Source organism: Guillardia theta (genome assembly GCF_000315625.1).
Source record: "Guillardia theta CCMP2712 unplaced genomic scaffold GUITHscaffold_86, whole genome shotgun sequence".
Taxonomy (NCBI): domain Eukaryota; class Cryptophyceae; order Pyrenomonadales; family Geminigeraceae; genus Guillardia; species Guillardia theta.
Genome location: NW_005434588.1, coordinates 110,872 through 135,527, shown reverse-complemented (window position 1 = coordinate 135,527; position 24,656 = coordinate 110,872). Strand labels below are relative to the sequence as shown.

General features: G+C 50.9%; 8 protein-coding genes across 8 annotated transcripts; 4 read left to right on the top strand and 4 right to left on the bottom strand.

Moving 5' to 3' along the window:
* Positions 1-137: 137 nt before the first annotated feature.
* Positions 138-3,470, bottom strand: GUITHDRAFT_144362 (hypothetical protein; the record flags this gene model as incomplete). Its single annotated transcript, XM_005825171.1, has 17 exons — positions 138-300; positions 414-464; positions 544-614; positions 760-835; positions 1,087-1,178; positions 1,280-1,484; positions 1,654-1,735; positions 2,011-2,129; positions 2,192-2,334; positions 2,388-2,497; positions 2,589-2,688; positions 2,732-2,798; positions 2,847-2,901; positions 2,947-2,989; positions 3,012-3,117; positions 3,173-3,251; positions 3,311-3,470. The coding sequence occupies 17 exons, from the start codon at positions 3,468-3,470 to the stop codon at positions 138-140; spliced, it is 1,722 nt and encodes a 573-aa protein (XP_005825228.1).
* A 1,583-nt stretch (positions 3,471-5,053) lies between these two features.
* Positions 5,054-6,086, top strand: GUITHDRAFT_144361 (hypothetical protein; the record flags this gene model as incomplete). Its single annotated transcript, XM_005825170.1, has 6 exons — positions 5,054-5,351; positions 5,412-5,503; positions 5,562-5,606; positions 5,674-5,751; positions 5,806-5,847; positions 5,901-6,086. The coding sequence occupies 6 exons, from the start codon at positions 5,054-5,056 to the stop codon at positions 6,084-6,086; spliced, it is 741 nt and encodes a 246-aa protein (XP_005825227.1).
* A 1,536-nt stretch (positions 6,087-7,622) lies between these two features.
* GUITHDRAFT_144360 (hypothetical protein) lies at positions 7,623-8,567 on the top strand (the record flags this gene model as incomplete). The annotated part of the gene is made up of 1 exon (XM_005825169.1): positions 7,623-8,567. The coding sequence occupies one exon, from the start codon at positions 7,623-7,625 to the stop codon at positions 8,565-8,567; it is 945 nt and encodes a 314-aa protein (XP_005825226.1).
* A 713-nt stretch (positions 8,568-9,280) lies between these two features.
* On the top strand, positions 9,281-11,054 carry GUITHDRAFT_158516 (hypothetical protein; the record flags this gene model as incomplete). The annotated part of the gene is made up of 6 exons (XM_005825168.1): positions 9,281-9,284; positions 9,628-10,394; positions 10,451-10,544; positions 10,630-10,724; positions 10,774-10,805; positions 10,853-11,054. The coding sequence occupies 6 exons, from the start codon at positions 9,281-9,283 to the stop codon at positions 11,052-11,054; spliced, it is 1,194 nt and encodes a 397-aa protein (XP_005825225.1).
* A 718-nt stretch (positions 11,055-11,772) lies between these two features.
* On the bottom strand, positions 11,773-12,538 carry GUITHDRAFT_154754 (hypothetical protein). The gene is made up of 2 exons (XM_005825167.1): positions 12,125-12,538; positions 11,773-12,071 (listed from the first exon to the last, which is right to left on the bottom strand). Exons 1-2 carry the CDS (start codon positions 12,159-12,161, stop codon positions 11,902-11,904), a joined length of 207 nt encoding a protein of 68 aa, XP_005825224.1. The 5' UTR covers positions 12,162-12,538; the 3' UTR covers positions 11,773-11,901.
* Positions 12,539-15,600: 3,062 nt separating this feature from the next.
* On the bottom strand, positions 15,601-16,498 carry GUITHDRAFT_144358 (hypothetical protein; the record flags this gene model as incomplete). Its single annotated transcript, XM_005825166.1, has 4 exons — positions 15,601-15,879; positions 15,924-16,002; positions 16,165-16,226; positions 16,451-16,498. 4 exons carry the CDS (start codon positions 16,496-16,498, stop codon positions 15,601-15,603), a joined length of 468 nt encoding a protein of 155 aa, XP_005825223.1.
* Positions 16,499-18,665: 2,167 nt separating this feature from the next.
* Positions 18,666-19,740, bottom strand: GUITHDRAFT_165249 (hypothetical protein). Its single transcript, XM_005825165.1, has 5 exons — positions 19,621-19,740; positions 19,201-19,476; positions 18,990-19,155; positions 18,826-18,862; positions 18,666-18,779 (listed from the first exon to the last, which is right to left on the bottom strand). The coding sequence occupies exons 1-5, from the start codon at positions 19,704-19,706 to the stop codon at positions 18,691-18,693; spliced, it is 654 nt and encodes a 217-aa protein (XP_005825222.1). The 5' UTR covers positions 19,707-19,740; the 3' UTR covers positions 18,666-18,690.
* Positions 19,741-22,413: 2,673 nt separating this feature from the next.
* Positions 22,414-24,551, top strand: GUITHDRAFT_144356 (hypothetical protein; the record flags this gene model as incomplete). The annotated part of the gene is made up of 2 exons (XM_005825164.1): positions 22,414-22,481; positions 22,598-24,551. The coding sequence occupies 2 exons, from the start codon at positions 22,414-22,416 to the stop codon at positions 24,549-24,551; spliced, it is 2,022 nt and encodes a 673-aa protein (XP_005825221.1).
* Between the last annotated feature and the right edge of the window lie 105 nt (positions 24,552-24,656).

Below are 24,656 nucleotides of genomic sequence, written 5' to 3'. Positions count from 1 at the left end.
TCCGTGTCATTTCCCTCCTCTGCTTTTCCCCTAACCCTATCTTTCCCTTCAATCTTCCATTCTGCTCGCCTATCAAACCTCCCTCCTCACCATCTCCAACCCCTCCTGCCCGTTCCCCCATCCCCAATTGCTCCTTCTCACTGCTGCTTCTCCTCCTCGTCCTCTTCGTCCTCGTTCTCCCCTGTCCTTGTCCTTGTCCTTGTCCTCGTCCTCGTCCTCGTCCTCGTCCTCGTCCTCCTTCTCCTCCTATTCACCTTCTTGGGCGAAAGCTTCACGATGTCTTTCACGCAGCCCTCAGACCTGAGAGATGTCAAGAGGGAGAAAGTAAGGAGCAGGAGAAAAGAGGACGAGGAGGAGGACGAGGAGGAGGAGGAGATGGAGGAGAAGGATGATGACGAGTTACTGGGACTTACATTCCAGCACGAGGAGGGTCGGAGATAACAACATCAGGTGGAGGCAGGTGACTTCGAGACTCAGTCAAGAGGAAAACACCACCAACACCTCCTCCTTCTCCTCCTCCTCCTCCTCCTCCTCCTTTCTCACGAATATTTTCTGAGGATCGAGTTGAGATTGCCGCAGAAGAAATTCGCGTTGGAGATGTTGTTCCTGCGCGCCTGGCAATCGAGTTAGATGTGCTCCTGCCCCCTGCCCCCAGCCCCCTGCCTCCTGCCTCCTGCCTCCTGCCTCCTGCCTCCTGCCTCCTGCCTCCTGCCTCCTGCCTCCCTCCTCCCCTGCCCTTCTCCTGCCTCCTCCTCTCACGTTTTTGTTCGCGTCCTCCACAGCTGCTTGTACGATCTCGAACCCATAGACATTCACCAGCTGATTCTTCGCGACGCTGAGGAAGAAGTCAGAGATATGATCAGATTGTGCAATGACAGCGACGAGACAACCAGCAGAGAAACAAGAGCGAAGACATAAATGAAGGGAGGAAGAGGGGGGAAAGAAGGAAAGACATAGAGGACCAGGACCAGGACCAGGACCAGGACCAGGACCAGGAGAGAACCAGGACCAGGACCAGGACCAGGACCAGGACCAGGAAGAGAGCGGATAGTCAGGAGGAGGAGGAGGATGATTGAGGCAAGATACCTGAGCCCAATGGATCCGGTGCCGCAGTAGAGGTCGTAAATGACTTTCACCCCTTCTCCCTCGCAAAGTTTCTCAACGATTTCATACAACACCTAATCATTCAACTCAACGCACCCTCGTCCTCCCCTAAGACTCCATACCCCCTCCGCTCGCCCCTTCTGCCTTCCACTACTCTTCCTCCACCTCATTCCACCCTGCCCCTGCACCTCATCTCCCTCTGCCCCTGCCCCTGGCCCTGGCCCTGGCCCTGGCCCTGGCCCTGCCCCTGCCCCTGCTCTTGGTCGGCTTCTTCCTTCTTCACCTCTGCCTGTCTTGTGTTGGTCTGGAAGAAGGACGAGGAGGAGACTTGCAGGTCGAGTCCTCGCACGCGCATGTTGACGGTCTTGCTCCCGATCAGCCTGCCATATATTCACAAGTGAACATTATGTAATAAGGAGAAGCCACAGCAGCAGCAGCACCACCACCACCACCACCACCACCACCACCACCACCACCACCACCACCACAACCACCAGAGGAAGGGAAGGAGAACAGTAGCAACAATCGAGGGTGGTAGCAGCAACTTACTCTTTGACTGATTCCAAGTTCTCGGGAGATGGGACTTCATGCTTTTTGTCGCATACGCTATTTGTGAAACCACCGAAACTCTCTTGACAAAACAGTCAGGGGCCGTGAGGACTTGAGAAGATGCAAAGAAGTAGTTATAGGAGAAGATGGCAAAGACTAATCGTGAAAGAGATGATATGTAGCAATAGAGGAAGATGGCAATGAGCAATGGAGAATTGTTCGCACAACAAAGATGAGATGAAAGAGTTTTCTGAGAACAACAGCTCCCAAGAGTGTAAAGGCTCCAAGGAGTGGAAGAATTGATCGGGAAGGACAAGGACAAAGAGATGAAGAGGAAATCTGAACTCAATCGCTCACCACCAAATATTTCCTGCAATGATGCTGCCAGCTCCTTAAAAGCTTGCGGGAGAGACAATGACGTTATCATGTTCACAAACACAAGCTCCCTTCCATCATCCTTAGCGCTTGTTCCGCTCCTGCATAACAATCAAACGATTAGTTCATGGTTCCTGCGTCCTGAATGCTGCGATCATGAAACCTGATGGTAAATTCCCGGAGAAAACCTTGCTTTGTCTCTGCATTCCATCCTTGAAACTCTGACTGCAGGATCCAATTTCGTGTTGCCGTGTAGACGTCAAAGGCGAGTTGGGACGGCAGCAAACATTTCTCCACATCCACAACCTACAAGACAGCTCTTGTCATGTGCTGTCCAACCTCTCATCCTCTCATCGTACCTTTGTCATCGACCCTGCAGCATGCAGTCCTATCCTCACTTGGCTCTGGCCTGAACTCCTCTCCACCTCCACGTGCGCAATGGAGAAATCCATTCTGTTTCTGTAATGTTCTGCACCAACACATCAGAACTGATCAAGTCATTTTGCTTCACCTGACATGCTCACATCAGTTACAAACATACATGACTGACTTGCCAAGACCTGTTTGCTCTGCCGCGACGATCTCCCGGATTTCCATCTCGGGGAAGGTTTTCTGGTGAAAGCTGAAGAGCTTCTTGATATATGTTGACTTCTCCTCTACCTGTCACCCTCTCAGTTCCTTTCCAACAGCTTGCAAGCTCAACCTCTCTCGTATACTTCACCCCGAGCAATTTGCATCCCCCGCACTCCCCACCAGCGTTCATTGCGTATCTGACCAGTTCCCCATCACACCACACAACAGCAGCAGCAGTCAACAACCTGCACCGAACTTCTTCCGCATGAGGAGAGGCTTGAAGGATCTTAACCACTCTCGCTGCACCTCTCCTTCACCATCACAACCCATTCAGCCTCCCATCACCACTCATGAAGTCTTTCTTCACAGCTGTGATCTCCGCCAACACCTGCAATCCAAGTCACTCATACCTCGTCCTGCATCAAGGACATCCTCATCACCACTGATCCAGGTATCCCTGAGGACACGAATACAACTTTCCCCTCCGCTCTCGCCAGCCCGCTGCCTGCTTCCTGCCTGCATGCCCAACAAAATCAGATTTGCCACGAGCGGCCGCATCGTGTGCCCATACCCGCCACCGATGACAAGGCTTTCAACGTGGAGCTCGAGTCGCTGCCCGACCATGAACGACGACCTGCCCTCCTCCTCTCCTGTTGCAAGCATCTTCAAATCCCACCAGAAGACCCAATGGGGCAGACACAACTCCTACCTTCCTTGCTTCCTTTGTTCTGACCGGACACTCTTCTAGCGCAGCAGACAGTAGGAGAGGGTCGACGAAGGCTGAAGGGAGGACGCTGCTTGTGAAGGGATAGGAGGAGGAGCTCCTGCATGCTGCTGCTCCTCCTCCCCATCCACAAGGAGGGTTCCATCAAGGTAAGAAAGCTGCACAGCGCTACTGCCATAGCGAGTAAAATCCGGATCACAGTCCGGCGGGCCGGGGCCACTGGCCGGGCCCGGCCGGGGCTCAGTGACGGTGGGCCGGCCTGTGATCGTCGGAGGCCCCGGCACTCAACTTGTCAACCCCAGCAGCAGAGTACTAATTTTTAACTTAACTTTTGAGTAAAGAATCATTTTAGAGTGACAAGACTATTACATGACTCTTCATCGGGACCCCACAGCCGGGGGAGGAGGTGGGGTAGGCTATGACCCGTCAGTTTTACAACTGTGGTACAGCCGTCCACCAAGGAAGGGGTAGGGGTACGACCCCTACCCCCGGTAAACCGAATGACCAGCCGTAGGCTCGACTGGAGTGAATGAGGGACAGCCAGGGGAGGGGGTAGGGGTATGACCCCTACCTTGAAAGGTGACAAGGCCTGCATGCACGCGTCGAGCAGCGGGGCGGCCATGGGATCCCGCAGCTACCTCCTCCCCCTCCTCCTCCTCCTCCTCTCAGCCTTGATGACTGTCGAATCAGCCTCATGGTGTGACGAGCTCACGAGCATTTACAACGATTGCACCGCTGTGCAATCAAATGTGATAAATGACAACGGTCAGCTGCCCGATCAAGTTGAAAGTGCGTGCAATGCTACGGCGGAATGCATCACACAGCTAGAGGCAAAGTTAAGTTCAATTCAGGATAATTCTTGCGGTCAAACAATTGCAAAATCGAAGCTGTTGAAATTGAAACTTCCAGTGTTATGTACTAAGGATGGGAACAAATACTGTGCCAGTGTCAATTGGATTTCAAGGTCGGACAGGATGACAAATCAGGTGATCTGCATGTGCTATCCGTATGAAGGGTGATGTGCATGTGCTATCCGTATGAAGGGTGATGTGCATGTGCTATCCGTATGAAGGGTGATGTGCATGTGCTATCCGTATGAAGGGTGATGTGCATGTGCTATCCGTATGAAGGGTGATGTGCATGTGCTATCCGTATGAAGGGTGATGTGCATGTGCTATCCGTATGAAGGGTGATGTGCATGTGCTATCCGTATGAAGGGTGATGTGCATGTGCTATCCGTATGGAGGTTATCAAGGTCTGAATCTCATTCCGTGTTAGGAGTTCTGTTCCTCAACTTGCTACGGGCAATTCAAGACGGCGTACAATCTGATGTTTGCCTCGCTCAATTTCTGGCCTGTTTTTTCGGGCAGTGAATCTCTTTGGGACCCAGACCTGCTGTGCGTTAGGAACTCTCAAGGAGGTTACTGTAAGGACATGTCAGTGGTGACACAGCCTAGCTCCAGTGCACCTGCAGCTTCATCGGCGCCTCCACCACCGCCCCCACCACAAATATGCAGCTATGAATGCATGCTACTGGTAACATTGAGAATGATGCTGAATGACACTGATAAGAATAACGAATATCGACATAACATCAGGATTTACAAAACGTAATAGAAGTTAACTTCAGATCATTGAGCGCTCTATATCCAGCACTGTGCACTACAAGTAATGACATTTGGTATCCTTGTTACGATAACCTAGATCACTTTCAGGCGGCACCGAAAAATGCTACGACCGATTTTGGCCCCTTGCGCTCAGCTCCTCTTCTATTCCTTGCACTCCAGGCATGCTCGAGTGTTCAAGCGAGTGCAAAGTATGCAAGACTCGCTTCTTCGATTATCTCATGTCCTCACAATCCCCTTCGTTTCACAGGACTGGATGACGTCGACCTCGCAAGGCCTTGGATGCTGTTCCTCTGGAATTTCGAACGCCAAAGTCTCACAGTCTTCAACTGCGCTCATATCAGTCCTAAAAAGCTTCTCATTAACAGCAAGCAATTGTGGTGTAAACCTCGCAACCCCATGTGAGTCTCCAAGAAAGTCTCTTGCAGTTTCTTCTACTTACGTCTGCTGGCTCATGGCAGGTACACAGGAGCCTTCGATCGACGTCTTAGTCTACATCCCAAACCTCGCTTACGGCTGGTACTTGAGCAACTCCTTTACAGCCGATCAAAGCGTGAGTCAGATATTGAGATGAAACCCAAAGCCTTGATGTCACTGACTTCAAACCGCAGCTGTTGCAGGAAATCAACTATGCTTTCGGTTATAATTTGGGACAGGTAGATGAGCAATCTGTGTGCGGTCACCTTCCTTGAGCGTGATCATGTGCTATTACGCCAACTTCAGGTCGTGAAGTACAACTATGGAAGCGATCAGTCAGGGCTGACTTTAGATTTGGGCTTCAAGCCGTTCGGGTCACAGCAGGTCTGTGGACCGTCATTGACCCTCGCACGTGCTCGTATAATGCAAGATGAGCAGGCAGATATCGCGATAGGTAACATCCAGACACTTCGATCCAAAGTAAGCCCGAATCCCGAAGCCCATCATGCATGGTGACGTGGGTGATTTTACAGAACTACACGTTGTCGACGACGTCTGCATTCCTTCCTACCGTGGCCAAGATCGACCCTTCGAAACCCATCTCTTTCACGGTAAAAGCCATCAATTATCCGACATCATCTGGAGCAGCCGCTGGACCTCAGACTTACTCGCTTGTGTCGTTTCTTCTCATCAACATCGCGGTGAAGTCATGGCACTGAAAGGACCTGGTTTGATCTCTGATGAACAACATCTTGAACAGGTGGTGGGGAGCTGGGGCTTTTTTGCTTCATGATGACTCAGTGATCTAGCCAAGAGCTGTAGATAGTCACCCCTAGTGAATGGACTCGATTGTGAGTAAAATCAAGATGGGCAGTACCTGCCTCGGATGTTCGGCAGTGGGCCGAGCCGCCGCAGTCATTCAGCATAGTCAGTGTCACAGTGCCTCTTACAGAGCTCGGTGGCCGCCGGGGGGGCGGCCCTGTGTGGCGGCCCAGGCCTTGGCAAGCCTTGAAGCGCAGTCTTTCACTCAAAAATCCTTGAAGGTAAAAATCAGTACGCGGACTTTACTCAATGGACAGTCAGGAGTTAACTTTGAGTAAAGGAGAGTGAGTAGGCTTGACCCTGACAGGTTAAGTAACTTCGGCGACATCGCTGGCATGGCGCGGGGGAATGATCCTGCTCGCTGTTAAGTGAAGGTATCAGTTAAGTTTGGGGGACAGCAGTTGGCAGGATTCATGATTGTGTCAGGGTCAAGCCTCCTCGACTCTCCTGATTGTCCTCGTACTGATTTTTAACTTAACTTGGAGTAAACGGCGCGCGGTCACTGACTCCCGGAGGTGCTCACTGCGGCGGCTCGTACCGGTGCTGGCAGTGGCCGGATATAAGTGTGTGAAACGTTGGGGTTGGTTTCCGGACTCGTTCAATCCTGAACTTTCGAGTTGGACGGGCATTGGGTAGGCCGCGCCATGGCATGCAGCGCAGTAGATCCTGTTTGATTGGATGATAAGACTGGTATCCCTCGCGTACAGCTGACTCCAGGTAACGTACCGTCTTGCCCCGCTGACCGGCGAGGGCCAGGCTTGAGGTACAAAAAAGTCACCGCCGTTCGGATACTCGGGGCCCTATCATGCCGGCCGAGTCGGACCCTCCAGCATTTGAGTGTGACCACCGGTCCTTGTACCCTGAAACTCGGGGGTCAGCCTTCAAAAGGCTCGTGACGACCAGCCGCTGGCCTCACTCGACTCACTTTCGGACTGAGGGGTAAAACTGTTCACTTTGCCTGGCACTTGCGTCCTCTGAAGCACCCCCACCCGCTTCGTAGCAGCTCTAACGAGGGGTAGTCGTACCTATGAATTGCGTCTGCTGACCCGTTGTCCGCCGGTTCGACGCCCCACCCCCATGAGCGACTACGACTCACCACCCCTACCCCGTCGTTTCGCTGGTAGTACCTTGTAAATGATACCAAAACTTGACTACCCTACCCCTACAGCTCCTTCACTTTACTCCAGTAGGTGTTAAAACAATGGCCCAGGCAGCCCCCAATCTCTACCACCCCTCCTTCGGTGTGTTAAAGTACCCCCAATACCCTACCGCCCGCAGATCCATTTTGCTCTCAGTACCCCTGCGTCTGATATTTCAGTACCCCGTACGTTGGGTGGGTTTACTCCTACCTGTCCCCGCCTCCCTGCCCGACTCCCAGTCGATATTTGCCAGCGCTTCTGCCCTCCTCCTGCACCTCCTCCTCCTCTCAAGGCATGCCTCGCTCAACATTCTTGACGGCTACCTCCATCCCCGCCAACCCCACTGGAGATTACCCGCAGCACTACTGCGACTGGTTCTTCCCGCACGAGACCATCCGCCGCGAGGCGTTGCGTGCCGAGCATGCCCTGAGGTACATGGAGAACATCGTCGAGTATCCGTGGAAGGCAGTGAACTTCCGGACATGGATCAGAGATTTCTACTTCCCCGCCATTCATGCCCATCACGACGTGGAGGAGGACATCATCGGTCCTCACTACCGGGCGCTGCTGGAGAAGGAAGGAGAGAACACCATCATCCTGCAGGTCTGGGGCAGCAAGGAGCATGATCACAAGGGGTTGCTCGACCTCATGGACAAAGTTCAGCGTCAGGCGGAGGCTCTCTGCAACGAGGCTCAGGGGCTGACGGGTGTCAACACCAGCCAGCACAAGATCGAAGCGGTGATGGCGCAGCTCCAAGCGCTCAGAAGTGTCTTTGCGGCGTTCAAGACTTACATGTTCACCCACCTAGAGGAGGAAGAGCAGGTCTGGCCGGGCATCTTCCAGCGCTTCGGCAAGGCAGAGGTGAAGAAAGCGGTCGCAAAGATCATCAAGCAGGACATGTCTAAGGCAGGCCCGGAGGGGTTGGCAGCGAAATCCTTTGCCGGGGCGTTCCTTGACAATGCGGGAAGCAGCAAGTCTTTCCCTCCTTCGAAGCGCCCTGCTGAGGTTCCTGGCGCTCTCAAGCTCGACCCCTGGTGCAGCGAGGCTGTGATCGACAGGTTTCTGTCGGAGGTCCCTTGGATCCCAAGGAAGCTTATCTTTCCTGGCTTCCACAAGAGGTATGTCCTGCATTGGAAGGTGATGATCGATACGGTCTGCTCCGACAAGGATGTTCTCCGCCTGCGGTCGGACGGCTCGCTGCCTGTGAAGGCCAGCGGATGCTTCTGCATCTCTGCTTGACTGGCCGTGACGTCAGCCAGTATGTTGCTGGCTGATTGGGAGCAGGGATGGATAGACAAGGATCTGCCCCTTCTAACTGTTTAAAGACGATGTTCTCTTGCTTGCTCTATGAAGATCGTCTAGGTTTGAACCACACGGTTCATGTACTGTAGCTTGTCGTTTGTTTACTTTTGTCTTCTACATTTTAAAATTTGCCTGCAATCAAATAAAGAGACTTGATTGATGACTTCGCGCCTTGCCTATTTCTTCCTTTCGTACATATCACCGTCATTGGCATATGTTTTGGAAGTTGTTGGATAGGACTTGAACTGGCCGTATCATGTGCAGCTGAGCCTCAATCAACTGATTGAACTCCCATCCGATCAGATCAGTCTGAGGATGAGGGTTGGTTCTGCTGGGGACTCGGCCGATTATGAGGGTGATGATGGGCTGTACGGTATGAGGGGCAAGCGTTCGGTAGCTTGGTGGTGGAGATGAGGGGGATGATACGACACGTGATTGTGGGGCACAATGCAGGGATGCGTAGCAAGGGGACGAGAGGGGGCGAGGCAGGAGGAGCAGGCGGGGGGGGTGAGAGGGGGAGGAGGGAGAGGAGAGGAGGAGAGGAGGAGAGGAGGAGGAGAGGAGGAGAGGAGGGACAGAGGGGAGTGTGGGGTGCGAGGGTTTGTCAAAGTGGTCTGAATGTTGTTACCCCCAGGGCGATGCAGGTTTCGATGAGTAGGAGCTGGAGGGTCCAGCCACTCATATCAGGGTTGAAGCAAGTGAGTGGGTCGAGCCTGCGCAAGCTAGTTGCAGGACAAAGTTCGCGCGCGCTCTCGCTTCATTCTTCATGTACATACAGCAAGACAAGTCGTTTCGGCTCGTTGCAGGCGATTCACCGCACCGCGAGCCTTCAAGCCGTGGCGAAGAGGGGGCTTCAATCCGCAAGGAGGGTAGCAGACGAAATGGAGGAGGAGGAGGATCGGACGGATCCCAAGGTCGCGCAAGGTTGCAACATGGTTCGACATGTTATCGGGTGAGTGACTGTGCGTTGCAGACATTTCCTCGGACCCCAACACAGACTTGGAGGAGGTTCCCCTCTCGAAGAAAGTGAAGGCAAAGCTGAAGGAGTGCGGGATCACCTCCTTGTTCCCCGTGCAGGTGAAGACCTTCCAGACACTGATGGATGGCAAGGACGTCGTGGTGCGATCGAGAACAGGGTCAGGCAAGACCATCGCGTTTGCTCTCCCCGTCATCGAGAAGATCCTTGCGAATAAGACTCGCAAGCACGGAAGGCTGCCGTCCTGCCTCGTCATTGCGCCAACCCGAGAGCTCGCCATCCAGATCGACCGCGAGTTCACCAGGATCCAGCCCGAGGTGGCTTCAACGTGTGTGTACGGAGGGGTCTCCATCGGCATGCAAGTGAGCGCGCTGCGCAAGGGCGTCGATGTGGTGGTGGGAACGCCAGGAAGGCTGATCGATCACCTGGTGAACGGAACGCTGGATGTCAGCGCTGTGGAAACTTTCATCTTGGACGAGGCCGATGAGATGTTGAAGATGGGTTTCCAGGATGATGTGGAGAGGATCATAGAGTACCTTCCTCCATCAAAGCAGACAAACCTCTGGTCTGCCACGATGCCCACCTGGGTGAAAGATCTCGCGCAGAAGTACTGCAAGGACGTCGTCTTCTTCGACATGGTGGGCAATGACAGCACCAGGACTTCCATCACCATCGAGCACATCGCGATTGCCTGCGGCTATGACAGCCATGCAAACGCGATCTCAAGGGTCGTCAAGAAGTACGGAAAGGGAGGGAGAGTCCTGGTCTTCTGCAGGACGAAGCTGGAGGTCTTCCCCCCCCCCCCCCCGCCCCACACCTGCTGGGCGTGACTTTGGTCTTCTAGGTTGATCGCCTTGCCAATCATCCCAGCCTCAAGACAACGGCTCGAGTCATCCACGGTGACGTCAGCCAGCTTCAACGCGAGAGAACCTTGCAGGGTGAGTTAACACTCCTCGTCCTCAACTGTTTTGTCCTCATCATCGTGTTGTCGTCTTTGCGTCCTTTTCACAACCCGATGCTCAGATTTTCGGTCCGGCAAGTTTTTGATTCTCGTGGCTACCGATGTTGCTGCCCGTGGCATTGATGTCCCCGAAGTCGAGCTTGTCATTCAGACTTGCGTAAGTACACACTATCCCCTTCTCAGGACTTGATACCCTGTGCTTCCAGGTTCCGGAAGACTCCAACACCTTCGTGCATCGGTCAGTCTCTAGCCCGACTCTTCCCTTGTCTTGACTTGGTACACCAGTTCCGGTCGTACAGGACGTGCTGGCAGGAAGGGAGTCAGCGTTGTCTTCTACTCCGGCGGCGAGGAGAGAGACTTGCTGGAGATCGAGGAAGAACTTGGGATTCAGTTTCACCTCCCGGTAGGTACGATGCCCTCGTCCTCCCCTGCTCACTGCACGCTCAGGGCTGCCCAAAGAGTGTTTCCATCCCGGATGCGGAGCTGAGCAACGTAATCAGCTCGCTTCAGAGTGTGCCGGAGGTCGATTGCGCTCCTTCTCCTTGCAGCCTGACTGACGCCTGCTCTACAGAACGTCGTTCAGAAGTTTCTTCCGCTCTCTCTGGTTGCCGCTGATAAGTTGGGAGACAAGAACATGGCCGAGAATCGCACGGTCGCAGCTGCCTTGGCCTTGCTCGCTGGCTTCCAAGGCGGGGATCACGCTGCGATCTCCCTCCTCTCAGGAAGGATCGGCATGGTCACCCTTCAGGTGCTGGCTGGACAAGGAGGCGAGTCCTTGCCAACTGATCTGAACCCCCCAGGTCAACATGGACAGAAAGACCTCCAGTCGGTTCCGGGGAGTCCGCGGCTTCATCGATATGCTGAAAGCCGCGTTCCCCGAAATCCAGTGGACCGTCGGGAAGATCGTCAAGGTGAAGGACAGTGAGTAGCTGCCTCGGATGCTGCTGGCCTGTTGACTTTCTTTCCAGCGTATTTCTTCGATATCAGTGAGGAGGAGATTATGAAAGTTCTCGGTGAAGAAGAGTACTCCTCTGAAGAGGTCCCTCTCGACCCTCCCTCCCAGTCCTTGAGGTCTTGCCGCAGGGCTCGTCCACTACTCACGCCGATGACCTGGCTGGTCGATCGTTCAAGAGTCCTGAGTTTCCCGACGTTCAGGTAAACCGCTCTTGGAGTGCTTTGAGGGTGGGTTGACGATCTGGACGTTTCAGTTCATGATCCCTGAGAGCTTACCTTCTGTCGGCGACATCGTTGAATCCATGGCGATGTCATCGGAGAGACGTAAGAAGCTTCCTTGACCTCCAATCCCGATCATGATCGCGGCTCAGGAGCATCGTTCAGCGATCGAGGGCGACCCGATCGACGTCCGAGTTCAGGTTGGTGTTGATGATGGTGTTCTTGTCATCGTGCTGACGGAGAGCAGGGGGGAGACCGAGAGACTTCAGTCCCAGAGGTCCCAGGAGAGAGTTTGACAGGGTTCCTCGTGAACGCAGCTTCCGCGATCGAGGTGCTGTATGCTACTGTGATGATCGCGCAGCCTGACCATGGACCTGTTTGCAGATGGAGAGTATTCCCGGTACAGGTGATGGTGAGTCATACTCAGATGAGAGACTGTGAATCGCTTGAAGATCTGTGCTTTTCCCGTATGTATGTTTAGACGTATGTGTCCACTGGAGCGGCTTTCTATTACATCTCGATTACTTGATTGGACGGCGAACTTTCACTGCATCATTGTTGTTTATACAACTGCATGTTGAATTAGTGAGATACCACCGTATGCGAACTGAAGCAAGGCTGAGAAATGGATTCAGTGACAGTGCTGGTACTAGACGAGCCACTGGCTGCTTCCAACAGTCCTTTCAGCTACTCTCCACTGTGCAGTGGCCTTCCTTCTTCCCAAAGCTCCCCTCCTTCCCGTCTTGTTTCCCTCCTCCCCTCATCTCTTCCGAAGGCTGCATGCTAGGTTCCCCCTCAACGGGCCATCGCCCAGATCGAGATTCGACGGGAAAGCCTGAGATCCTTGATGGACTCAGTCGACTTCATAGCCAGGGACCCGCAGGTACTCGATGAAGGTCGAAGAAGCGACGCATGGAGTACCATGTGCTGACCATGCACCTCTCGGAGTTCGCAAGCCCATGTTGACCACACCGCCCTTTCAGGTCGTGAAGGTGATGACTGAAACAACGAAAGCTCGGTCTCCCGCTAGGTACGACACCCTCTTAAGGCTGCCCCAAGAGTGTTTCCATCCGCTCCAATTTCGGGCTCCTTGTCCCTGGAGCCTGATCGGCGCTGCTCTACAGAACTGGTCGTCCAGAGGCCACCCCCCTTCCCGCTTTGTGGTTGTGGCTGAGAGGACAGAAGACTTCAGTCCTCGGATGGCTCTGGATTAGGATGCCGATCGACGTCCGAGTTCAGGTTGGTTTAGACGATGGTGGTGAGAGTCTAAGAATCGCTCTGAGATCTCTCCTGTTTTGAGCAATGGAATAGAGCTCGTTTTTATTTCATCACGTTTCTATTACATCTCGGTAACTTGACTGCGAACTTTCTCAACTTCGTTGTCTACACAATTCCAAAGACGTAATCGCTGGTTGCCAGGTCAAACTTTTCCTTTAGCTGAGAGAAGCTGAATGGTTTTAACGTGAGTTTCGATTCCAAATGTTGTACTCGAACCTCCTGTACTTTGGTAGATGCAATGTGAACGTGCATGTTGAAACTGTAGGTAACCTTGCATTGAAGTCACGAGGGTCACATTCGTTCACACTGAATACCTGTCTGGGCCTGCAACGTCTTGGACTAACTTGATTCGTCTCCCTAGTCTAGAAAATCCTCCGATAGGGAGACACGTAATCCCTGTAATCCACTGAAGAAGTTCCAACCTGCTTAAGAACCTCAATCGGTGTCAAGGTGAATCGATTTGACCTTCTCTGATTCGAAAGCGAACTCACGTACGTCCAAAACCATTGCACAATCTGTGACGTTTCTGCAATGCTTTCTCCATACTCGACGTGCTTCATCATCTGCACAGAGGATTTCTAATGCAGAAAGTAAAAACATGGTTACCGATTCTATCTGAACCTCATGAACTCCAAACATCAAAGATTGCAAGTCTCCGTGAGAAAAGCAATTCAAAAGGTGATCTGGAACTATATCGTGAAATGCTTGACAGAGGAAATCCATCCTATGTATGAGTGAGGGCATACTAGACTTTTAGTGACAAGTACTGTTGCTTAACATCGTCGAACAATCTCTTTTGAACCACAAGATTTCGATATTCTGCATATCCGCCTGGAGTCACTTGCAATTCGTCGCCTCCTGGTTTCAATGGTGACTCCTTGTATTCTCTCCTCTCTTTGACTGGGGTGATGAAATTGGAATCTCCATGTGACGAATAAAGAGCAATTGCATCTGACGAGAAATCTGACTGATTCGATGATGAAAGTGTTCAGATGTTTGGCTTTTCCATAGGGATCATCCATCGAGTTACCTGCGATCGACTGGGTACCGAAAATGTAATGCAGGATAGCACTTCTCTCATTTCCTGCTCCTCTAGCGAGGGGATCCTTATAGCTAAGCTCCTGTAAAGCTGTTCATCTACGTACATGAGGTCTTCCTAAAGAGTCAATCAGATAGCTCAACATTTGGCATTTCATACAATTGTGAGATGCTCTTGAGAGATGCTCCCAAGAAGTATAATCTTCCAAAATGAAGGTGTCATAGAGATTCCTAAGGGAATATTTTCTGCAAACGCAAGAGCGAGAACTTTCCCCATCATTTCATAAACTTGCTTTCTCTCCAGCATCCGCATTTTCGACGGATTGATCTGAAGCATACCTGTCTCTGAGTCGAGAGTATTGAAGCATGGAAGGACAAATCCATTGCCAGGTTCAAATAGCTCTGAAGCAATCAATCGAAGGCCCTCCCTTCTTAGGCCTCCGTAGTCTAAACCAGTTTCTTTGAATCCATAATTTGTAAATTCAAATTGATATCCAAGAGAAAGAAGCTTCTTTCCGTTGATTTGTCCAAGCTGCTTCAATGCACTTCCCAAGACATTGTTCCGATCAATTTTCATTCTGATTGAAGTGGTACAAGTGGAATCATAAGTGCTAACCTTTTCGTTTGAAATGAATCGTTTTCGGATGGACTGAGCTAAAGCATAGGCCTTGTCTGCAAGAGGAATAGACTTCCTGCATGTTTCCAACAACAAACTTGCTGCAAAATGTTTATCCTCATTCTGAGTCTTGATAAAATCGAGATTTTCGCCAAGCAGTTGCGCAGCAATCGCTGCAGTCCTTTTCGATTTTCCATTCATGGCTTTGGAAAATGCAGCCAAAGACCTCGGATGCAGGAATAAGAATGGTTTTATTCCTGCGATTTCGCAAGAAGCAAGAGATATGACGGCATGCAATCCATACTCCTTTCAGAAAATTGTCAGACAGATAATGAAATTCGGCGTCAAACACCTGCAAATTTGCATTATCTGACTCCAAATTCCCGAGAATGACTTCAACTTGCAGGTATCTTTGATTCTTTGACAAGACTTCCCACAGAATTTCAGTTGCAAGCTGTGACGAACATGAATGTACGAAACTTTGTCAGAATCCAATGCTAACCTGGACTATGGTTATTGAGTACTGAACAAATCTTTCTGATTCTGATCGCTTAGCCAAAACATCGCACAGGCAGTGGATGCCTCCTAATTCCCAGATACGTGGAATATTTGTAAGTTCATCATTGCAAATGCAAATAGCTAAAGCCCATGCGGCAGTTTCGCGTGAGCTTGTGCAATCAGATGACCGTATGATTTGTAAGAGCCCTTGAAATAAACCAGGTTGATCACCTAATAAAGACGAAATTAGAACTGAAAAGAATATTAAGTACAAACCAATCCGAAAAATATTGTGTTGATCATTAGCAGCAACGCTATAAAACATTAGAAATGTTTCAACAAGTTGAATGTAGAAGCACATACTTTGCAATAGCCAATGATCCACACTGCTTTCCTTCCTCGCAAGCGTTGGAGAGCATTGTAACCAAAGCTAAGTGCCAGCGGAGAATTCACTGACAATCATGTATTTTGACTTTATCGCACCGGGGATAGCGAATGGAAAGAGGCAGATGTTATGAGCATTTTCAATGTTGCATGCTAGGTTGTTGATGGCCAAACATGCAAATATCTTGGTTGTTTCATCTTTGGAATGAAGCACAAGCCTGACAAGCCCTGAAAATATCGTCCTCGTTCCAATCGTCGTAGTTCCTATGATCACTTGATTGATGGGGCAGTCACAGCAGAGATTTCCAAGGCACAAGGCAGCATTCTGAAATTCTATTTCATCAAATGCTGTTGGTTGTGTAGACTTACCTTGCTTTCCCATGGATTTCCGTCCAGCAAATCAATCAACCGGCGGATTATTTTGGCTCTGCCTCCGATCAAATTTCTCCTGTCGGCCAGTCATAAACACCCTTGACGTGACCAAGCAATGATATGCCACCATGAGGACAACATAGCCAGGTCCGCGATTGACCAACTTGCATTTGCGCAATGTGGAGGCTCAGAGTATAATGCATATTCTAACTCTTGCAGTGCTCGATTACATTCCAACCTAGACCAGTCGGAGGTATCTGAGTCTTGTATCTTAAGAAGGTATACAGCACTCTCTACTTCCTGAGAAGCACATACAGAGATATTCAGTTCGCCATAATCACATAAGCTTGCAACTTTCCTCATTTAATTGGTGCTCATTTGTCAGGAGATGTTCTAGATCTGGTTCTGAAAAGCCCTCGAGAAGCATCCCAACAATCTTTGCAGCAAGCTTTCCTTGCCTTTCCTGTATAATACTGTACTGTTCCAGGTGTCAGTAATACAACCATCATTTTCCAAAAACTTACCAGCCGATCACCGATGCGCTGTTTTGCTTCAGGGCGAGCAGCCCGCATGATTGGCATCTGTTTTTTTTAGCTCACGAACAAGCAAACAAATCCTTCAATACAAAGCATCTTCATCTCTTCTCTAAAACTATCAAGCTTCCACTTCACTTATCATCTGTTCGCCTATCCTCGTCTTCCTCATTCTGCATTCCGCCACAGCAAAAAGCGCGCCAACAAAGAAAGTTTGTGGTGTACATAACTAAATATTTCACTCAACAGTCTCCCTAGTTCTGGATTTCTGCTCAACGTTCCGTTACAGGGTTTTTGCTCGGAATTGAACAAATTTCGTGGGGACCAGAATTAATCTTGTATTTAAAATTCGAGTTTTTCTGGCAATGTTGAATAATTGATCCCAAATTGTTTCATATCAACCGTTCAAGCCTTTGAGCAGGGGTAGGTAGTAACTCAAGTAGGGGTAATCTTACTGAACCATCGAGGCAAGATATGCAAAAGTAGGGTAATCTCTGGTGAAGAAGAGGGGTGCTTTTGTTAAACAGTAGATAATGAGGGTAGGGTGATTAGAAGCAACCGGAGGTCTAAAGGGGTGGGAACTCAATGCCCTGTGTATGAGTCGCTGCAGGAGGAGGGAGAGACGGGCTGAAGTAGAGTTGAAAGCAAGAGAGACAGAGGAGAAGTGAATGCAAGAGGAAGAGGAAGAGGAAGAGGAAGAGGAGAGAGGAGGACTGTGGGTAGAAGAATAGGATACACACAGATACGAGATGCAGAGGTGCCGAAGAATTGCATAAGGAGAAAAAGCTGTGTATGGAATGATGATGAAGTTTCCTCTTGAAAACGACAGTCATATGAGATTATCAAAGGAGGTTTTCGAAGAACTCATAAACATTTGTGGATGTTGATCAAACATGCTGCAGGTTGTGAAAATGGCAAGCAACCATAATTTGGTTTTACGGGCATCGAGGTGTAAGGATTCCTGGTCATCGTTGTTATGGAGTTTCCTGCCCAAAGTTGAATGCTGCAAGCAAATGTATTAATTTCGAGATAAGCTAGGAAGATGCAGAAGCGCATCATCGAATGGGCCTCCAATGAGGCTGTTTACTTAATGTTCGGCCATTTCGTGTTGAACTTGTATCTGCTGTCGCGCTTTCTTGCAAGCTGTGTACCATCACGAACGACAATTGTCAACAAGAAGAGAGCAAGAGATGGAGCTCAGCCTGCGGATCCTGATGGGCAGAGGATGTCTCACCCTTTGCAGCAAGTAGAACAAGACTACAACCACCATCCAACATGTCCCATCTGCCTAGAGCTTTGCGAATGGGCGTGTGAGACCCATTGCGGACATGCCTTCTGCTCTCGTTGCTTCCTAAAGTCGTTTGTGTCTTCCTCTCTTCCTCTTCGTTGACAGGTGAGCAGGTGGTGGCAGCGACAAGGGCAGCAGAGGAAGAAAGTGACCTGCCCACTGGACCGCCGAGAGGTCTTTGCAGTGTTTCCTAGTCCTTCCCTCCGAGCCAGAGGACACAAACCGTCCGATCATCGTTACATGGACGAGAAGCTGAGACAGTACAATAGCATGATGCAGGATAGTTGGATACAAGAAAGTTGGAGATGGGGGGCCCGAGCTATCAGGTTGAAGTTTGCTGGCTGATTGTGTTGATGTTTTGAGGCGATTTTTGTCAGGGAGTGGTCGTCCCTACCGGCAGGATTCAAACTGATCATCGTAGTCCTCTGCATCATCGTTATTATTTACATCGCATCGCCTTGCGATATCTTACCAGAGGTGACATATATCGATCATCGTCATCAGCCTTTCTATCCTGCTTTCCTTACTTCGCAACCTCCCCTCCCGCACATCTCAGCACGCTCGTTCTGCCTGATCATGCTCTATTGCAGATGCTCTTTGGTCCCATCGGGCTGCTGGATGACCTATTTGTGATCCCCATCGTTGCTGCTTTCGGCGGCGCCATGTTCAGATACGCCGTGATGAATTTCAGGAGGAGCTGAGGGAGCAGCTTGTATATTGAAGTGTACCGATCTTCAGATCTTTTGCGGGCTCATAGAGAGGAAGGAAGCGGAGAATAGAGGAGGGGATCTTGCAGAAGAGGGGAGGTGCGAGGAGGGTAGTCGGGATCCAAGGAGGGGAGGAGAGAAGAGGATTGGACAGAAACATCGTACTACAAGTGAGGGGGATAATTTCCCCTCGAGGAATTTCAAGATAAATAGAAGGAAATCAAAGTTTGATCAAATCATAAATTACAGGACATAATCTCGTCGTTTACATTTGCTCTATTGTTGATGCTGTAGCGAAGGAGGTCGATCAGTGGGGCCGTGGGGCCTTAAGAACATGTCAGGGGCAATGTGGTTGCGGACGAAGCATGTACCAGGTCTGATGGCTTCAGGTATGTTTCCGTGTGTTTGCTGTGATCAGTTGATCATGACCAAGAGACGGTCGCAAGGAAGAAATGGAGAACGTGGAAGGAAAGGAGGTCAGGGAGAATGTGCGAAGAGAAACAGGAGGAGGAGGGGTTTGAGGGGTGGGGAGTACCTTGAGCAGGGCCATTGCGTTTTCTCGCGCAACGCAGTCCATGGAAGTCTCAACGAGGAAGTCCAGGTTGCTTCCTTTCCCTTCGTAGAAGGACGAGATCACGGAACCCTCCTGCTCCTCCTCCTCCTCTAGCTCTGGGTAGCACGTGTAGTCAATCCTCCTCTGCCTGTGGAAGGCGTCAGACAGTTTATACGCGCGATCATGACAGCACCGTCTGCCGTCGTACCCGAACTCATCAGCCTTATCAGCATGTCCGATCGTCGATACCCTCTGGTGTGACTTGCCATACTGCTCGATCGTCCTCCTGTGCGCTGCCTCCGCCTCCAACAAGTTGGTTGGAAGCACGATGAACATCTTGTCTGTATAGCTCGCACAGGATGAGTCCTCCATCTCCTCCGTCTCCATCCATCTCGAAGAAACTTCTAGTTCCTCCTCCCTCCTCGAGTTGCTCTTCTCCAACCAGGAGAGAACAGCAGCATGCTTCTCACTGCAAGCAAGAAAACAAAAAGAAAAGATCATCAGCTGCGGGTCCTCTTGAGCTCTTTGTCTTCATTTCACCCTTCATCATCTCTTCTCCCTCCCATCCCCCTCACCCTTTCCACTCATGTTTCAGTCTCTCCCTTCCGTTTACCTCGTGTAATTTTCGTACGGATCGGGGGAAACGCAGTTTTCTTCGTGCCACGAATGTGTTACAATGTTCTCTTTGTCGGACATCATAGTTGGCAAATTTTCAAGCTCCTTTGCATTATCTGCGGAATTCGACCATCAGAAAAATAGAGCAGAGATTGAAAATCGGACAAGCAATCCGAGTCTTGTCTTCACTTCCTCTCCCTATCTGTCAACTATCGATTCTCCTACACTTCCTGCTTCCCTTGCATTCTACCTCAATCCTTTGCATCTCAAAATGATTATCTCTCCCCTTTCATTCCACCAGGTTCAGTATGCAATCGTTGAGTGCCTTCTCACGACTGTTTAAACTTATCTCCATCGTATCTTAAACTTATATCGTATCATTTCATAAAAGATTGATGATTGTAAAAAGAGGTTATACGATCAAATAAACTCCTATGGAAAAGAAAGACAATCAAACCAACCCAATCACTCCTATAGTTGAATTCCCACAAAAGAAATCCACCTCATTTCTACCCCATTCTCTTGCTTAGTTTTTCTCTCATTTCTATTTTGTCATGCATAGCTTCAAGGTTCTTTCTTGTCGTTTAGTGTACTTTTTCCTTTCCCCCCTCTGCATCCCCCCCGATTCTATCATCTTGTCTTTCAATCATCAACTCCTCCATTGCATTTTTTAGGGTCACTTCTACCGATCTCGATTGCTATGTTGACCTCCTACACTAAGCTCTTGTTCACTTTCGAAACCTTAGCCAAGGGACATATTCTGCTTCATCGTTTTTACTTCATCCCTCCTCTTCTAACCTTGAAGACATTCCCTTTTCCTTTAATCTGCAAGGCAGCCCCTTTTCTTAGAATACAACTCATCGCTTCTTTCGATATCTGCCCTCGTGTTGTTCAGCTCGCAACGGTTTTTTCTACCTGTCCAATTCAAGATACACTTTCTGATCCCTTTGATCCTGATCTTCTTGTTTCAACCGTGTACTCTCGCTCCTTGCCTCCTTCGTCCATTCATCTACGTCTCTCAGATTGTTGTCAACTAACCGTCACGTTCTTGTCTCGTCATTCCTTGCATTCTACTTGTAACATCCCTCGTTTCAAGCTCACTTCGGAGCTGCATGAATGCATGTCCCTGTGAGTTTATATCTTTCTGTTCTTTCACAAGCTTTACCATCTCATCGTGTTCGCCCCCCTGAAATCATTTTGCACTTCGAACTCACTAGTCTCCAACAAAGATTCCTCCTTGTCCTTCACTCAAGTCCTCCTGGGCAAGGATGACCTCTAGTATCCTTCACGGGAATTTTTTCTTCCCTCCCTTTCTCCTTCCCTCTCTCTCCTCCCTCCTTCTCTCTCCTCTGATCGTCCTCTCCCAGCACTTCTGCTCGCTTCGTGGTCACCGCATGGGGGCCTCACATCTCTTATATAAATGCTCTCTATGTGGTTATTAATTTCAGTACCAGTTGAGATCTGGTACTATCTCTAGGAGAAATCTCATCTCAAAAAACTTGTATGTAGGGACGACAATTGCGTCAATACAATAATATTATCCAAATATGTTCAAATATAAATATAGAGAAACTTCCCGTACCTTGAATTCATGAAAGTTTGTGTTTTCGGAGAAAAATATTGATATTTATGATAGTGGGTATCATTCAAAATCATCTTTAATATAATAACAACAGTTTTGGTCAGCCTCCCCATGCTAAGACCCTTTACCACTTATGAAGTTGTAGCTCTTGCTATACCTTCCTACTACTATAACCTCATTTTATTCTTTTAAGTATTCCCATCTCTAGATAATCTCCTCGTTTACTTTTACTAAAGTTATTATCCCACTACTATTACTACCCCTGCGAGGATTGAAACCCTCCCTACATTGGACCCACCCCCTGACATTTTCCAGGTTTCATTGGGGTTATCCAGGGGTTCATTCATCCGTTTGATTTGGTTTCTGGGTAGGGTGCGGCGAAAACGACCGGGAGGAGGGTGGGTAGTCACTGTGATTCGAAACGTTGCGTTCTTTCTTCCCCTGGGGACTGCCATTTTATCGTGTCGGGAGGGTGGGTATGTTTGTCGGTAAAATGGGGGGTCTGTTTACAGGTTTGGTGACACACCAATCTCGGGTAGAGGTATTTTTGGCTTTCCCTGGGTAGGGGTAGTCCAATTCTCTCTGCACTACCCGTCATATTTCCTTGAATTGCCTGGGTATGGAACCAAAGGGGGGTGGAAACCTGGGTGGAAACACCTTGAAAGGTATACAGGGCACGGCCTCGCCTCTAAAACAAGCAGGAGTCAGACGGGTGCTTCAGTGTCCCGGGCCCGGCGGGCCCCGGTGCTGGCCCCGGTGAATGTTCATATGAGCGGGGATGAGGGATACGGTGTGGAGGTTGATGGTGATGTACGAGGATAAAGATGGTGGGAGAGGGAGGAGGAGAGGGAGGGAGAGAGAATAGATCAGGAGAGGAGAGAGAAGAGGAGAGGAGAAGGGAGGGGAGGAGAGAGGAGGGAGGATGAGGTGAGAGGTGACGACATAGCAAAGAAGTTATGTCTCAACCTGCGGGCGCTGTAGTTGCTAAAGCCGATGGGGCGGAGCTTGTCGTTGGTGAGGAGGAGAACTCTTGTAAAGAGAAGGAGATTAACCAACAGCCCTTGCCTGATAAGCGCGACGAGTCTTGGGAGGGTGACTGCGGAGAAGAGAGGAGGGATGGCTATGTTCTGGGTAGTGAGGACGAGGACGAGGACGAGGACGAGGACGAAGAGGATGAAGAGGATGAGGATGAAGATGTTCAGGACGACTATGACGACGAGGAGGATGGAGAGGAAACTCAATCGAATCGGATTAGGAAGGCAAGCAGATTGTACAAGGTATTGCTGCAGTACAGGAGCAGCGGCTGCGCTACATTTCTTCAGGGAACCTGGAGTACCGCGACTCGACTCTCTGCCTTGAGCATCGTTCTTAGCCTCCTGCTCTGTGTGGACAGATGGTATGACAGCAGCTGGAGACCAGTAGACCCCTCCCACGTGCACCCTGCGAGCAGGCCTCCAACAGGTTGTACCACCGGGAAGATTCTGCAAACGTTCAGCTCGCAAGGCGCCTTCACTGCAGAGCTGCAGCTGGAGAGGAGACACGTGGAAGCGTGCTTGTCGACTCCGCTGCGGTGGGAGGAGGTGGTGGGGAGCGGTGAATGCCCGCATGGTGGGGTCAGGGTGATGCTGGAGGAGGGGGGGACGTCGGTCATCTGTAAGAAGTCTACCTCCTCCCCGTCCAGCCCTCAGCATCGGCAGCCGCTACCGTTGCCTCCAAATGTCAGTCAGGACGAGATGTCGCAAGGAGGGAGTGCGGGGGACAAGGAGGGAGGGAGGGGCATGGGGCTGGTACTGCAGTTTAAGGCAGGAGAGGACGTGAGGGAGGGAGAAGTTGTTCAGATCCTTTCGACAGGGACTGCAGTGCGTTACCGGCTGTTTGAGAACGTCCTCTGGAAGCAGCAACAGAACTCTAGAGGATGCTTGATCCATAGCATGCAAGTCAGCAGGAGCTCAACTGCCGTGGCGTGCCGCGTAGGAAGGAGCTGGAGGGTAGCCCTGTGCCAGCTGGACTTGACGAATCGAGTCTTCTGTGGGAGGAGGAAGAAAATGACAGGGGTTCTGTCGATGGCGGGAGGACATGGACACTTGCTCGTGCTGCAGCTGGAGGGTCGGCAAGTGCGCGTGAAGTTCATGACAGCAGTGGAGGGGCTGCAGTCGTGGGAAGGGGCGGCAGACTCGACGATTGTTGACGATTTGGGCGACTTGAAGGGAGAGAGGATCAGGGGAGCTGACAATGGAGGATATAGTGGAGGAGGAGATATCGAGGCCCAGAGTGTTGTGCTGGACCGTTCAAGGTTCGCTCATGCGCTGTGCGTTGGTGGCTCCACAACGACGTGCCACGTGGGATTGTGCGCTGCCTACAATCAAAGTTCCCTCTCATGCCGGAGGCTCGGCAACCTAACGGGCTCATTTCATGCGATGAAGGTGTTGAGGCTGGAACGAGACATGATCGGCATTGCATGGATCCTGCCCTCTCGGAAGCAGGATGGATCAACAGGAGCAGGAGCAGGAGCAGGAGCAGGAGCAGGAGCAGGAGCAGGAGCAGGAGCAGGAGCAGGAGCAGGCGCAGGAGCAGGAGCAGGAGCAGGAGCAGGAGCAGGAGCAGGAGCAGGAGCAGGAGCAGGAGCAGGAGCAGGAGCAGGAGCAGGAGCAGGAGCAGGAGCAGGAGCAGGAGCAGGCTCTTGTCATGTTGCTCTGACTATAATCGGGGAGGAAGGAAACGATCTTCATCACCTCCAGATGCCCCACGATCTCTCGCGGAGAACGTCGAGGTTTCCAGCTCCTGCTCACCTGCTCTCCTGCTGCTCCTGCGGCGACGGAAATTGCCAGGCGTGCAAGATGGACGCTGTTGCCCTTTCACCGTACAAGGTCGTCATGTCCTGGGCCTCTGAGGCAGTGAAGGAGGAGGAGGAGGAGGAGGAGGAGGAGGGAGAAACAAGCGGTGGAGCGAATGTGGTGGTGGCTTCATCGAGGGATGGGTGGGAGACGGTCAAATGGTCAAAGGTGCTTGCAGTCACCTCCTCTACCTTGATGTCCGAGCTCGTCAAGACACAGCAGATAGTTGGAAGCCTCAGGTTCTCTTTCCTCAGGGTCTCCCTGTGCCGGGTGGAGCTGCCAGGTGTCGCAGCCCTGCTCGTAGAGCTCTCCTCCTCCTCCTCCTCCTCCTCCTCCTCCTCCTCCTCCTCCTCCTCATTGGGCAAGAAGTTCCTTGTGCAGGTCCCCATCAAACACGATGAGGAAGTGCACATAGACGGAGAAGCAAAGTTGCTCTGGCACGATGCTCCCTTCAACAGCATCACTTCATCTGCCATCCTCGATAGCCACTCGACACAGGTATTCACGCGATAGGAGCGCCGCACTTAAGTTGTTGGCAAGCCTTCCTTACCATCTCTGTCCGATCCTATAGTAACTATTGACCGCAGGAATGAGGGGGTCCACAGACTTTTCAGACGG

Bases quoted from the DNA above. Each gene is read 5' to 3' on its own strand.
- GUITHDRAFT_154754 (XM_005825167.1), bottom strand. From the start codon at position 12,161: ATGACTCACCATCACCTGTACCGGGAATACTCTCCAT. The intron at 12,072-12,124 runs CTGCAAACAGGT...AGCATACAGCAC, and splicing joins GTACCGGGAATACTCTCCAT to CTCGATCGCGGAAGCTGCGT.
- GUITHDRAFT_165249 (XM_005825165.1), bottom strand. From the start codon at position 19,706: ATGATGTCCGACAAAGAGAACATTGTAACACATTCGTGGCACGAAGAA. The intron at 19,477-19,620 runs GTAAACGGAAGG...TCTTGCTTGCAG, and splicing joins CCGTACGAAAATTACACGAG to TGAGAAGCATGCTGCTGTTC. The intron at 18,863-18,989 runs GTACTCCCCACC...AACTGATCACAG, and splicing joins ACGCAATGGCCCTGCTCAAG to CAAACACACGGAAACATACC.